The 14,919-nt window shown below is 41.4% G+C and overlaps 1 protein-coding gene across 1 annotated transcript; it reads right to left on the bottom strand.

Annotated features, from left to right (window-relative positions):
- Positions 1-1,704: 1,704 nt before the first annotated feature.
- ttc39a (tetratricopeptide repeat domain 39A) lies at positions 1,705-14,655 on the bottom strand. Its single transcript, XM_080018048.1, has 17 exons — positions 14,567-14,655; positions 10,129-10,260; positions 9,273-9,316; positions 8,517-8,584; positions 8,335-8,399; positions 7,464-7,563; positions 7,136-7,201; positions 6,610-6,718; positions 6,083-6,150; positions 5,852-5,911; positions 5,562-5,723; positions 5,008-5,099; positions 3,330-3,450; positions 3,107-3,218; positions 2,804-2,918; positions 2,269-2,385; positions 1,705-1,934 (listed from the first exon to the last, which is right to left on the bottom strand). Exons 1-17 carry the CDS (start codon positions 14,629-14,631, stop codon positions 1,820-1,822), a joined length of 1,611 nt encoding a protein of 536 aa, XP_079874174.1. The 5' UTR covers positions 14,632-14,655; the 3' UTR covers positions 1,705-1,819.
- Between the last annotated feature and the right edge of the window lie 264 nt (positions 14,656-14,919).

The raw sequence follows: 14,919 nt of genomic DNA, 5'->3' as shown, positions 1-14,919 counted from the left end.
ACAGGAACGTCACACTTCATGTCAATGACGCCACAGGAAGTATGGAACCGAACGGTGACGTGATGTCATTTGAAAATATCATTTGCGTTCGTCATGGGGATATGCCAAACACAAACCATCGCTAAAACGTGTACATCCTCATTTCCTTCACCTTTTAAATTGTCTAAATCCCAAACCTCACTTTAAAATCGTGAAGAAATCAACGTGGCTCTCATTTCAACAAGTCAGACACCGGGGAGTCCCTGGGTTTTTACTGTACATCCAGAAATCCAATAATAATCTCACAAACATGAGAAAAAAGGGACAGCATCTTTCATTACAATACTATCAAATAATCACTTCTCATAAGCAGCTTATTAATGACACAGGATCAAAACAGGGATGTACAACAAGTCCCTCTATATAGAGCGGCTGATATAGGAGCAGTAAAGATGTTTAAAAGCATTTAGGGAACTGGTTATTATTCAAAGCTTTCTTTTACTCACTAATGATGCAACAGGCAGACAAGCAAGCCGGCCTTCCCCTGTTTGCCTGAAAGGCCTGTTTGTTCAAACTTGAGTACTATTGGAGCCTGTCCCACACACCAGTAGGAGAAAAGGAGGGAGCCTGCCTTTCTAAGACACATTCATCTGTCCTCTGATGTCCACAGGACATCTTTTTTTGTCAAAGGCATCATTTATAGTTAATAAAAAAAAATCCCCCCAGTCAATAACAGCATATTATTTTGGCTCAGGTGAGTTTGCGAGGCTGTGACTTCAACAGCTCTGTACCAACACTAATGTCGAGGCAAGTGAATACAAGGATGAAGTGGTAGAAAGGTCCGGGTTATGTTGTTACAAGGGCTTTCTGAATAAAGACTCTCTCCAGCCTGTACATGCGGAAGTTGAGGGATAGTCGTGATTTAATAGAGGGCTCTCTGGGGGGAGACAATATCACTCCAGGCAGAGGCTGTTCAGCTCAATATCAATCAGTGAGGCCATTTGGCACAACACTTTGTACGGCACTGCCATCCATGGTGTGGAGTACCATATGCGTCATATCCTCCACATGGAACATTTAAAGCACTGGAGGGACATTTTCAAGTGATTTGTCTTCAGATAGACTGTAACAAATGGTCTATACAGCATAATTAAGTTATTACATATGTTCACAAAGTTCAGGGAGAGTGAGTGAAAGAGAATGAAAGTTAAAATTAAGAATCACTAGGAAATATTAAACAACAATAATACGCGAAGATTATGTACTGGAACATTCAGAGGTGGGGAATCCGGGTTAAGAAAGAAAAATTCAACCCCGGGATTTTGTGTCAACCATGTGGATTTGCCAATTAGCATCAATCCAGTAAATGGATTAGGGCAGGGCTGGAGCAAAAACACAGAAACAGCATTTTTATTTTCTGAACCTGGAATTCTCTGCTTATGGTAAAAATGATAATCCTAGATAAACTATGTGTCTTGTGCTCACTTGCAATGTTGATTGCAACCCAAATATAGTAAGCAAAAAAGCAAACATAGTTGTAAACGAAAATATATCCACTGAGATGAGCGTGGTTTAAGGCAATTTCTTTCCCTATGTTTTAATTTGTGTGACATTGCGCTGTATAGCATCAAGTTTTGCGGGGGGGTTACTTTATCTGGTTAGAAAGCTGCTCACTACTGGTTGTGTGTAGGTAGTGTCAGTGATTCAGTTGTAGCGTTTGGTACTCTATGAAGGTCCAGACCCAATCACCGGCCGGGTGGTGCATTATTGGATTGCAGTGACAGGAAACTGTCTCCTGTCTCGTGCAGGCCTCTTCTTTGCATTAGGGACCTGAGGGACTTTAGGGACTTGAGGGCACTTGGATGCCGTTCTCCCCCGTACCCCTCGCCTTGTGCAGAGCAGCCTGGATACGGAAGTGTGTCCTTGATTCCATGGAGTAGTTTTTATAGTTTTGCCTGAAAGGAGGAAGCATTATCCATTTAAAAATCATAAAATCTTGTCAATCCATTAAAAAATACACGCTTTACAAACAAGTTCAACTAGCCAAGTTGTACCCTAATGCACTTGGCTTAATGTAAACAAATGACAGAAGGAGTCACCCTAACACCGACATATTGAAAAGTGAGGGCCATACCTCGTGGCATTGACTTGGGTACAACATTTTTAGTTGAAAACACAAGCAACATTTCTCTAAACTGCAGAGATATAAACGAGCCTCTCTGCAGTTCCCGATAAAAACAAATGTGACTCTCGGAGCAGACAGACGGCTGGTATGCGAGGCCAACTTACTTTGCAGCTTCTAGAAGTTTGACGGCCTCATCCCTTCTGCCCTGCTCCAGACACAGCAGGCCATGTTCGAGCAAGGCATTAGGAACCAGGTAATGGTCATATTTAATTTGGGTCTCACTGGGGAAAATGGAAAACAAAGCAAAGCAAAACAGCTTTTATTATGCAGATGGATTGTTCTGGTTAAAAAAAACCCATTCTCTACCATTGTGTATATTTCATAAACACCATTTGACTTGGTGGAATTGTGCAACAACTTTTGCAACAACTTTTTGCAACAACTTGCAAAATGAAATGATGGAACCAGGACTGAGAAAATTAAAAACATTAAAAGTTAATAGTAAAACACTTTTTCATTAACAGTTCAACGTAGTCTATGGCCCACTATTGTTTAGAAATAATAATCTAATGTAAATATGAATCTGGCCCCAAACTAGTCTAACTGAACACATACAATGCATAGAAATTAAAAAAGAATTGTGCAGGGACATTACAAGAGATACATAGACGCATATTTGTGTGTTTGACAGTGGCTTACTTGCAGAGGACAAGGGTGAAATAGTGTTCTGCCTCCTCGTGGTGTCCCAGATGTTTGAGACACAGTCCCCGCAGCAGGCTGACCAGACACTGGTCGTCTATGGAGAACTCAGTCCCTGGCAAACACAAAACAGTGTTCTAAAACTTACTATGAAGGTCTTATTCCAAATAAATGTTGATTTAAAGTTTTTCATCCATTATTTATTACAACAAAACAAATTAAATATCAGAGGCTATTGGCTATTTATATACAAAACTTATATAATCACATATTAGACTATTGACAATAACTGGTTTTATTTACTTGGGGTGCTATCGAGTTTAGCCTGCGCCTCGTCCAGGGTCTTCAACATGCCCTCAGTCAGGTCTTTGTGTTTGCCAATGATTGTGTATCCATTCCATATATACATCATCTCCTAAACAACACACAAAACCACAAAGTAGTGAAAGTGACAAAGCCAGGATAACTCTGTAATAACATCTGCAGGAACAGTGTGACATGGCGAACGGGTTAAAGCAGCACTGACCAGAGGGGGAGCGGGAAGAGGAATCGGTTTTTCTGCGAGGTAGCGGCGAGCCTTTCTGATGGCAAACTTCTCTGTTGGCAAAGACTTGCCCGCTATTTTCTGTTTCAGCCCTGGGACCTGCCTGGAATACATTCAGAATTGGAATTGTTTTTATAGCTGAAATGATTGTCTAAATCAGAGGTGGGGGAAGCTCAGGTTGCAGTCACTATCACATGGCTAGATATGTATTGATATATATTTATATTTTTTCTGTTTTGAAAAAGTAGTCAGTCATATCTTATCAACAATTGACATCATATCTTAACAATAACTTCCAAAATGAAATTATGGAACCATGACTGAGAAAATTAAAAATGTTAAAAGTAAATAGTAATACACTTTTTCATTAACAGTTCAAAGTAGTCTATGGCCCACTATTGTTTGGAAATAATAATCTAATGTAAATATGAATCTGGCCCCAAACTGGTCTAACTGAACACATACACTGCATATAAACTAAAGCCATTATTATTAAATTCATTTTCAACCCAAAACAAAATGCCAAGGTTAAGTATTGTCACAGCTGATAATGCATGTGTAGGAGTCCACTGTTAATATACAGTGAATATACACAGAAATACACAGATCAGCCACAACATTAAAACCACTGACGGATAAAGTGAGTAACATTGCTCATCTAGTTCCAATAGCACCTGTCAATGGGAGGGTTATATTAGGCAGCAAGTGAGCAGTCAGTTCTTGAAGTTGATGTGATGGAATCGACTTTGACAAGGAACAAATTGTGGTGGCTATACGACTGGGTCAGAGCATCTCCAAAACGGCAGGTCTTGTGGGGTATTCCTGGTATGCAGTGGTAAGTGCCTACCCCAAATGGTCCAAGGAAGGACAACTGGTGAACCGGTGACAGGGTCATGGGCACACATGGGCTCATTGATGCGCATGGGGAGTGAAGTCTAGCCGTCTGGAGCGATCCCACAGAAGAAATACTGTAGCACATATTGCTGATAAATGTAATGCTGCTATGATAGAAAGGTGTCAGAACACACAGTGCATCACAGCTTGCTGCGTATGGGGCTGCGTAGCCGCAGACCGGTCAGAGTGTCCATGCTGACCCCTGTCCACCACCGAAAGCGCCTACACACGGAAAAAAGTGAGCGTCAGAACTGGACCATGGAGCAGTAAAGAAGGTGGTCTGGTCTGATGAATCACGTTTTCTTCTACAGCATGTGGATGGCCGGGGTTAGGGTCCAATCCAATCGAGCATCTGTGGGATGTGCTGGAACAACAAGCCTGATCCATGGGGGCCCCACCTCAAAACTTATAGGACTTAAAGGATCTGCTGCTAACGTCTTGATGCCAGATACCACAGGACACCTTCAGAGATCTTGTGGAGTCCATGCCTCGACCGTTCAGAGCGGTTTTGGCGACACAAGGGGGAGCTACACAATATTAGAGGTTATTAGTGGTGGTTTTAATGTTGTGGTTGATCTAATTTCCCTTCAACTGCAGGCTTGTGATTAAAACTAAAACATTCAATAAAGAAAGAGTAACATTGTCTCCAGTGCGAGCAGCTGTTGATATCACCTATGCGGTGCGAGTGAATCATTCCTGTTTCATTGCGGTTGCTGTGATCGGTTTCTGTGGTTTCTAATCCTTCTGCTCCCTTTTCACGTTCTACCTGAACAGAGTCATCTCAGTCTCTCCAAATGTGAGGCAGTCATCCTTAGTCAGCATGCTGAGGTAGGCTGCTTTCATATACGCATAGGTAGCCTGGAGGAGAGAGTGAGAGAGAAAATATTCTATTCATATGGAGACACACTTGTAGTTCTGTCCATGAATTAGCCAGTAGCCTGTTTAATATGTCTTGTTTGTGTATGGTGCTTGGTAAAAGGTGGGAGTCAGTCATAAAGTTCTTGAGTGAATTATAAAGCCTCTTAGGTCGCCTTACAATGAATGCACCCTCGTTCATACAAACACGGCCATGTGAGGTGCAATTTGGCTAGGTATTTGTGGTTCGGCATGTTGCTTAAGGGCTTAAGGAAACTAACCGAAACAGCAACCCTGCAACTGCCATACCACACGCTTTACCTCCTAAACTGGTGAATAAAAGAAATAAACCCTACATATTGTTGGCTCCTGCTGGCTTCTGTTTACAAACCACGTCTGTACCGTTCCATATAATCTTCCTCCTGGCCACAAACTGAGTGTTGCATAACTCCCAAGGTTACCTACCTTGGACCACGAGTTCTCCTTGCTGAGCAGATCAGCGTAGAAGTAGGCCATTTTCCAGTGCCTCTTGTACGTGAAGCACCACATCAGCTCCCAGTAGCACATGTGATGGAACTGCTTCCATTGCTGCTGGGCCTCACAGCACTCCTCAAAACGGTTAATAGCCTGGTAGAAATAGAAACAGTTTCATATTGAGATTAGTATGTGTCACCACGCACGCAGCCACATCCACATACAAAAGCATAAACCATAAATGCGCGATATAAAAGATATGACAAATGCTTGAGACTCACTGCATCCAGGTTGCCTTTTATGACCTCTATTCGACCAGCGAAGAACAGGAAGATGGAGCCCTGGGAGAGACACAACACCAGCGTTCAAGCCGCATTAAGCTTTCTTTTCCGCTGCATTTCCTCGCTGTAGGGTGGTGGTTGCCAGTGGTTCTCTTTCCTTAAATTCCTTCATTATTTCTAGTACACAGCCTACTTACTTTCCATTTTATTTTATGTTTCCGGTTGTCATACCTTTGTATACTTTTTGAGATAAGGCTGCAGGAGTTTCTCTGCATCTGCGACATCTCCCTCACCGGTGCCTGCAAGGGACAAAAAGTAACCAGATTTTTTACCAGTTAGCCTTTTTACGAAGCCCTACCCTTGTTGATTTTGTCCGCTTCATTTGCATTCATTTGTATTTGTCTTTTTATTTCATTTATTTATTTTATTCACACTGTCTGGTTTTAATCTTTCTTCAATTGCATTTTTCTTTGACTGCTACCTACAACAAGCTGTAAGAACCACACTGGTCTGTGGTTCTTCTGTCTAATTTTCTGAGGGTTACATGTTAGTTGCTAGTTGTTAGTTGCTCTTCATACAATCCTAAAACTGTACACTAGTGGGAAAAGTGCATCTCTGACTACATGTCAGTGTCGATTGAGAATGTCTGTTTGTGTGTGTGTGTGTGTGTGTGTGTGTGTGTGTGTGTGTGTGTGTGTGTGTGTGTGTGTGTGTGTGTGTGTGTGTGTGTGTGTGTGTGTGCGCGCGTGTGTCCTCACCCAATATGAAGCTCATGAAAGTATGATAGCAGAGCAGCAGCATGTTACACAGGAAGGACCTGAATGTGTTCTCTGCACAACCCTCCTGGAGCTGTTGGAGACCAAACTCCTGCATGCGCACGCACGCACGCACGCACGCACACAAAAAACACACACACACACACACACACACACACACACACACACACACACACACACACACACACACACACACACACACACACACACACACACACACACACACACACACACACACACACACACACACACACACAGTAAGCGAATGTGACAGAGAAAAAGACGTATTGATGAGGAGCAGTCGAAAATGTCAAAAAGCTAGATTGCCACGGCGTGAAAGACACGGTTTTATTTTTGGGCCTGACAAAAAAAAAAAAAAAAGGTGAAAATCTTCTGCACAGAGTGCAAAGATTCACCGTGTACAGCGTCATGCACCATTCAGCTTCCTCTGTCTCAACCACACCAACCCCGTGTCAGCAGTACTGCTAGATGCTTCTCAACTTCTCACCTTATTTCCAGAGAAACCCACAAATTCTAGCAGCCTGAGGGTCCGTGTGGGCAGCATGGAGATCATCTACAGGAGGAAAAAAAGAGACACACAAACTAATAGGCTGGCAATTACACTGAATTATACTCTGGATAAAAGATTTATTATCAATCATTTGAAACTGAAACAACCAACAAACTCGAACAAATGGTTTAATTCAGCAAAAAGCTTTAAAAAAAAGTTTCCAAAAGTCAAACTAGTGTTCCTGCACTTTTCAGTGGGTCCTGTTTTTTTCACAGCCCTGTCTGATTTCAACATGGCGCTCGTACTACTTGAGACCTCTCCTCACCAGGTTGAAGGCTCCAACTCCCAGTTTGACGCCGCCCTCAAAGTGGCCGTGGTTGTCACCATGAGTGTAGCTGGTGGACTGCAGCACTGTGTGTAGCTCTCTGTCAGACGGGGAGAGGGGAAACCACCAAGACGGAACAATGATGGGAGGAGTGTCTAAAGAGTACTATGTAATTAATTATTATCTTGTTATATATTTTTTATTAATCTCCTCAAAGTGAAATGCCATTTTCTCCCCCTTAAATAGTTGTAAGGGTTCGTAAGCGAGTGTGACGCACCCAGATCCTGTGGAAGTTTTGTATGCAGGTTCTGTATACGTAGCTGCAATGCACAATTTACACAGATTACAGAGCTAACAACAAATTGTTAATACCAGGAATTGTATTGCGTTGACAAATTTGTGTTTACATCTTCAGAACCTACATACAAAACCTCCATAGGATTGGGGGGCATCACACTAGTGTGCTAAAGATTATGTGATTCACGTAACCCTTTGGTGATTTATTGTTAATTTTTAGGTTTATTGTATATTTTTTCCATCTTTTTTTCATCATCATTTTATCCATCTTGACTGTCTGTCCGTCCCTCCTCAGGCATTGTTTGCCAGGCATTGACCCCTAATAAACACCTAGTCATCCTAGAAGGTGTATTCTTATTTTGACTCCTATTTCAAAGAGCATTGTCCTTGCAATGATTTGCTTTGTTTTTTTGGGGGGGGGGGGAGTTTTGAGTGCTATGCAACGACATTTGACTTGACTTAGATTTGGTTTGACTCAAAGTAAGGCCAGAAGATGAAACAAAATGCATTCTTATTTTTATTTTTTTGGTGGAGGCTAGAGAGGAAAGGCTTTTCGGGAGTTCAGGATTCTTACTTGTATGTCTGGTAGCTATTCCTCACTTTGATCCCTCCTTTGATAAAACTGATCATGTTTTCATCCTGGAGATAGCGAGAGAGCAGGGAAAGAGACTCAATACAGTAGGAAGAATAAGGGGGAGGGGAGTATTATGTGTAATTTAAAAAAATGTAATAATATTTTTGGATGTGGGCAATGACCTGAAGGAAGGTGAGTGCTGCCCTCTGCAGGAGACACTCAGCATAGCACACTTCCGCATGGAGTTCCTCTGAAGTGAAATGCCAGTTATTCTCAGTTAGACTGAGCCCGGGGATAGAACACACACACACAGACACACAGACACACAGACACACAGACACACAGACACACAGACACTCACTCACTCACTCACACACTCACTCACTCACACACTCACACACTCACACACTCACACACTCACACACTCACACACACATACACACACACACACACACTTTCAAAATGGCAATCTGATAATGGCATCTAAAATACACAGAAAAATGCCAGTCTTTATTTAGCTGCTGCTCTTCTTATATTTTTCAGTGAATATAATCTCTCAATAGGTGAGATTGTTTTTTCTTATATCCAATGCAAATGAACCTTTTTTCAATATTTATTTTTCATAGGATGTATATTTTTATGCTAGGGAGAAATTGTCTTATTTCATAATTAACTCCATTCTACTTGATTTAATAAATATAATAAAACGGTAGAGTAAATAAACAAGTAAATAATAAAATAAAAAAATCAAATAAATAGAAATGGACAAGAAAATATCCCTCCTGAATTTCCCCCTGCGGATTAATAAAGCGTTATCATATCTTACCTTAAAATAATAAAACAATAATAATTGTAATATTTTTAAACAACTAAATGGGTTATGGAAATGAACAAGTTAGATGATTTTGGGATTCAGCCTGTGGGGAAAGAATACCGACCTTCTGTTAAGCTCCTGTTTGCGAATGATGACTTTTTCCGGTATCTGAGAATAAACACAGACACACAAAATTAGAACACAAGTGTGAAATGGAGACACACATGCCAGCATGCGTGCATGATCATTCATCAACCACTTTGAGTCATGAATTGCATTACCCATGTGATCATTTTTGTGCAAATCAGTGACACAGCATAAGCACCAGCTGCTCTACATACAATCCTAAAACTGTACACTAGTGGGAAAAATGCATCTCTGACTACATGTCAGTGTCGATGGAGAATGGAGAATGTGTGTGTGTGTGTGTGTGTGTGTGTTTGTGTGTGTAGAGGTTGGGGGTTAGAGGGCAGAGTAGGTGTAGTTTGGTTTATGGAATTTAAATGTGGAATGTCCGGCCAACTTCACTGGGAATGCTTGTTTGGAGACCCCGCTTTCACTCCAAGATAGGTCGTGAGTGGCAGACGGCTCCAAAATTCCACCGGCCGGCAACAGTGACCAGCTCCTGTCTACTGTGTATGGTTTGGTATGAGAGATATAATACGTAGTGTTTGACTGCATGGATACTTCTCTGTCGGCATCTACTCCTGTTTTCATAAAAAACGCTGCATCGGATCATTTTCAAAATTCAAGATTTCATCCCTGATTCATTGAGGAATGATGAATTAGATCAGAAAATATAATGTTCAATAGAGGAACATAACTTTTTGTCCAAATGAATGACTTTCCAAAGTAAATATCACTCACACGTGACTAAGACCCGTTTTATAACTTTCCAAGGGAACTAGGAAATAATTTTTAAAAAAATCAACCACATGCAAAAAAAAGACCACAGGAGGCTAGAGGCCAGAGCATCTCACCGCTGGCAGACGGCCTGAGCCTCCTTCATTGTGTGTCCTGCTGCCAGGATGTGCCCGGGGTCAAAGGTCATCATGGCCTGCATTTCCAGGATGGTGGCGTAGGTCAGAGCGTGGTACATGCTGTCTTTGGTTCTGCAAAGAGATAATGATCAGAGGTGAGTATTTAGAGGCACACGTCTCTGTCCATGCGACTGGAAATGGAAGAGAAACGTCATTCTCAAAGCGGCGATGATAAGAGGATGCCCTTTTGTATGTTGACACACAAAATAAGTTGGTCAAGTTAGTTAATTAAGTTATCACTAACCTATTCGTTATTGGCCGTGCCCATACTGCTGTATACATACAATTTATTATTTTATTTATCATGCAAAGAAATGTTGATCTGGGTAAGGGGAATATTTGGTACATTCTGGATATATTGTAATTTATATTTTTTTGATCAGTGTCTTTACTGCTGTCTGATTTCATTTTCATTTTCTAGCTTTTCGCACTGCAATGCACCAGCTATACCATGACGAATTCCTTGTATATGAAAATTGTACTTAATAATTTAATATTGTACCCAATAAACACAACATTGTGATTCTGATTCTGACACACTATACAAATAAGATAGCTGTGATTTTAAGTTCTTTAGGAATCCGATTTCTCCCGGCGTCAGAAATGTGTGACTGACAACTCATTTCAAACACTGTCAAACCCCGAAAGTCTGAATTAGTCAGGCTTACATTACACCCGTAGATATCTTAAAAATCAAATACACAAATGTCTACATACACAATAATCATTTTAAAACCGCTTCTGCTTAGTATTTCAGCATTTTTCCATTATAGTGGTTAATTAGGAAACATGTATTTTCACCTTGTGACACAACACACACACGCACGCACGCACGCACGCACGCACACACACACACACACACGAACGATGGAACAATACTGGCAGGAGACACACACAATGGAGTCTGGAGTGGAATGCTGTGGATCTGCATTACTGGCATTTCACTGCCATTTACCAGAGAGAGATTCATGTGACCAGCTACTGCCACGTCAGTCTGAGTTTAAACCATTAGAGTGGATTAAATAACAGGTTTACATGAATAGCCATCACTTTATGTACTGATTATTCAGGTATATGGAGAATACGAGAAGATAAACCAGATATTACTGGAGGTGTTGCCTCGAGTCAACTCTGGTTTCTTGCCTTTTATCAATTTGTGTGTGTGTGTGTGTGTGTGTGTGTGGCAGTAACAGATAAAAATCTCTCATTATCATCTGTTCTACATTCCAACTGTGTGAGTGAGTGCCCCCCCACCCTTGATGTGAGGAGGAAAAGCACCTTGTTTGAGGTTATAATAACTCACTGTCTTGCTTTGAAGACAAAGCTCTGAGTTTTAAGTGATTTTGATTTTCTGGGGGTGTGTTGACAATTGGCAGAGAATTCCAAACATTTTGCGTCACCCTGAGAATTTTCACTTCAGCTTTGTGCCGAATAGAAAGGCTCTAAACTCTTTCCCTTTTCTAATGAGGCCGGTTGGGCGCCTGGCATATTTTTAGCTTTTTGTGCTTTGTAAAGCGAGGGGCGGAGCTGCCTACACTTCCTGAACAAGGGCGCAGTCTATCGTCATCAGTTCTGCACATGTTGACAGTAATGTGGTGTCGAATTGAAAGATATTAAGTTCCAGACATGATCAGAATAGAACTTCCTGTCAAGATATGTGTGGTGTAGGGATGGTGTGGTTTGAGCAGCCACACCTGTCCTGGGTCTAGGTAATTCGGGCCCAGGATCAGAGTGGCTACATACCCGTTGGTCGTTAATTGGTCCTACGAGCAAAAGGTAAAACCCCCACACACACTCAGGAGAGGAGCCCTTATCGTGACATGTGTCCACCTGCTCCTGGGCTTATTCCAATGAGCCCACTCTCTACAATAAACTGTGTTTTCCAACCCCATCGTCTGTGTCTCTGTACCAGAGGTCCCTGAAACTGCCACAATATGTATACTACTGGCCAAAAATTTGAGAACACCCCAATTTTTCCAGTTGTTTTTTTTTTAATCTAAGCCGTTAAGGAAATTCTGCAACAGTGTTGGGAAGAACTTCCCCAACAATATTTGATTTCCATTGTAGAAAGAATTTTGTGTGTTCCGCTGTTATTCTTAAATGTTTGATGAGTCAAACATTTAGATCAAATTTTGTCCAACAAAACAATTACATGATTTTCTTTTTATCTCCAATTGTTTATTTGTTCTATGCTTTTCAGAGTACACTGAGACATTGGACTGCCTACACCTTAATAAAAACTACAAGAATGGAGGTGTTCTAAAGCTTTTGACCGGGAGAGTATTTCTCATAAACTGTGACGTGTGGATACAGAAATCACCATTTTCTTGCAAAATGATCTATCCCAAAACCTGACCATTTAATAAAACATTCTATCCTACCAGAGGATTCCAGGCATTATCCTTTATATTTACAGTTCCTGAGGACGTTTTTCTTTACTTTTTTTTTTTTACAAGCAGAAAGGTTGAGGACGAGGAACACACCTGACGTTGTCCCCTCTTATGTGTTTTTGGCGTCAACATTAAGCAAACAGGCCTCTTATTTTAGTGCCCGTGCATCAACACATCCGCACCCACAGGACACTCCCAGCACCCTCCCTCATCTGGAGGGAGAGGACTCAAGTCAAGTAGAGTCAAATGTATTTGTATAGCCCTTCATCATAGTTACAGTCTTAAAAAAGGCCTTGCAAGCCTACAGTGAAAGGCTGAGCCTAAGCCCTTAGACGGCAAAGGAAAGACCAAAAACCAAAACCTGAATGGGAAGAGGCTTAAAAGGAACTGTGATGAGGGAAGGATGGGAAGAACCTCAGAGAGACACTGTGGCCATTGCACGTTTGGACAGTGCGCTGGTCTGTTGTGTGTGTGTGTGTGTGTGTGTGTGTGTGCGTACAGGTCCAAAGCCTGGAATTTAGAGGTTCCCACGCTACTTGGTAACGCTCTAACTATTTATATACTTTCTGAATACATCAAGCTTTTCTTCTTGAATGGAGCTGTGGATCTGAAGAATGCGGCGTGCTGTGACTGTTTTTGTGTCTTTCATGGTCATTTGAGAAGGAAATGTACATTCATTTAATAGAGTTTAATAGAATGCATTGTGCAATGTTACAAGGATTTCCATGTTGTAATGAATGAGCATGAGGTTGTCCACACCGCCTAGCATCAGGGGTCTAGAAAAAGACGGAGATGCTTTTACTATTTAACATCTCTTAGCACAGTAGATACTGTACACTGTATATCATGCTATATTCCATAAATTATCCTTGGGAGCGATGGATTTATCAATATGTGTTCCCTTTAACAGTTGTCTTGAAAGTAGTTCTATACTACTCTTCGCTATATTTTTGAAAATCATATCAAAATGGTCACCCATGTCAGCTCACATCCTGCCACATTCGTGGCACGACGTTGCATAAGAGTTGGGGATTGTTATGGGTTATGTATCATCTCAAAGTTCCACAAACCCTTAAGCCAGGTTTTAATGTATCTGCAGCGCTAGGAAGTGATGTAGCCACGGCGGATTTAAACAAAATTGCCGGAGGAGTGAAATCCTTCCTTGACGTCAGAAATCCTTTCTCTTATTCTGACAGGAAGACATTATTACTTGTCATATTAAACGTGAACAACAATGCGTTATCTAAATTCTACCACTTCAAAATGTGAACACATACTAACCCAAAAAAATACCATATAATGCCGAATACTATGCAGCTATGACGGAGTGACAGTCTTTTATGAACACAAAAGCAGAAGTACAATAGAAGGGGTTAAAGAGTCTTGTTCTCCGGGTTTTAAAAGCCACCCAGAGCAGAAAAGCTTGGAGGAGAAACTGGGTTAATAGTTCGTCTATTGAACAAAAATACAGAATGTAGAAGAATACCCGCCCTGGTGTGAAAAAGGTGACGATAATGTCCGACAATCAGCTGCGAACAATGAGGAAACCTGACGCCGTGAAGCAGGATGTGGACTAGCACAAGAGGGAGTGATGCGAGCAACGCAGGACTTTTTAGTGAAGACTGTCGTATCAAAATCAAATCATATGGTATATTGATTTAGAACTTTAGAGTGTAAAAACTAAAAACTGATGATTTGCACCGTTCCGAAATGTTGGATCGCTCAGTGAAATTTGAGATGTCTTGTAAAATTACATTTTTAATCCAGAAATAAAATCACTTCCATCAATGTCATTACAGGCCATAACGCCCTGAATACTCTAATTCTATTTAATAAATAACTGTCTTATTCTAGGGAGAGTTGTTTGTAAAATATATCTCAGGAATTCCCTCCAAATAAAACCTCTAGTTGGAATTGTAGCTGGAATTGTTGCTATGTAATTTCAGGTGTTCTGATTCTGTGCAGAGTCGTTCTGATTGGGCTCCTACCGTGTTCTGAGCTGAGCCAGCGCCTCCTCGAAGTCGTTCCTAAGGAAGAGGTCGAGGGCGGCCATGCAGTCCTCCAGTGCCACCGACAGGTCTGAGCCCGGGCACCTGGGAGACCGAGACACCACCGACAAAGAAGATGAGGACGGATGGTTGGATGAAAGTACTGCAGGCATTTCCTAAGATAGTGGTTCCCGACATCGGCTCCAGGGATCCCCCAGAAGTCCTTCACGAGGTTTCCGGGGGTCCCCCAGCAAAATCATTAATAGTTCAACTTCACCGTTATTTCATTTAAGAAAACGTTAGCACTGTTAGAGAATGTACAACAATGACTGTTTTGATCCTAATTTCACTGT

Source organism: Zeus faber (assembly GCF_960531495.2).
Source record: "Zeus faber genome assembly, chromosome: 1".
In the NCBI taxonomy this organism is placed as follows: domain Eukaryota; kingdom Metazoa; phylum Chordata; class Actinopteri; order Zeiformes; family Zeidae; genus Zeus; species Zeus faber.
Note: the sequence above shows the minus strand (reverse complement) of the source record. Positions and strands in the feature narration are given on the sequence as shown.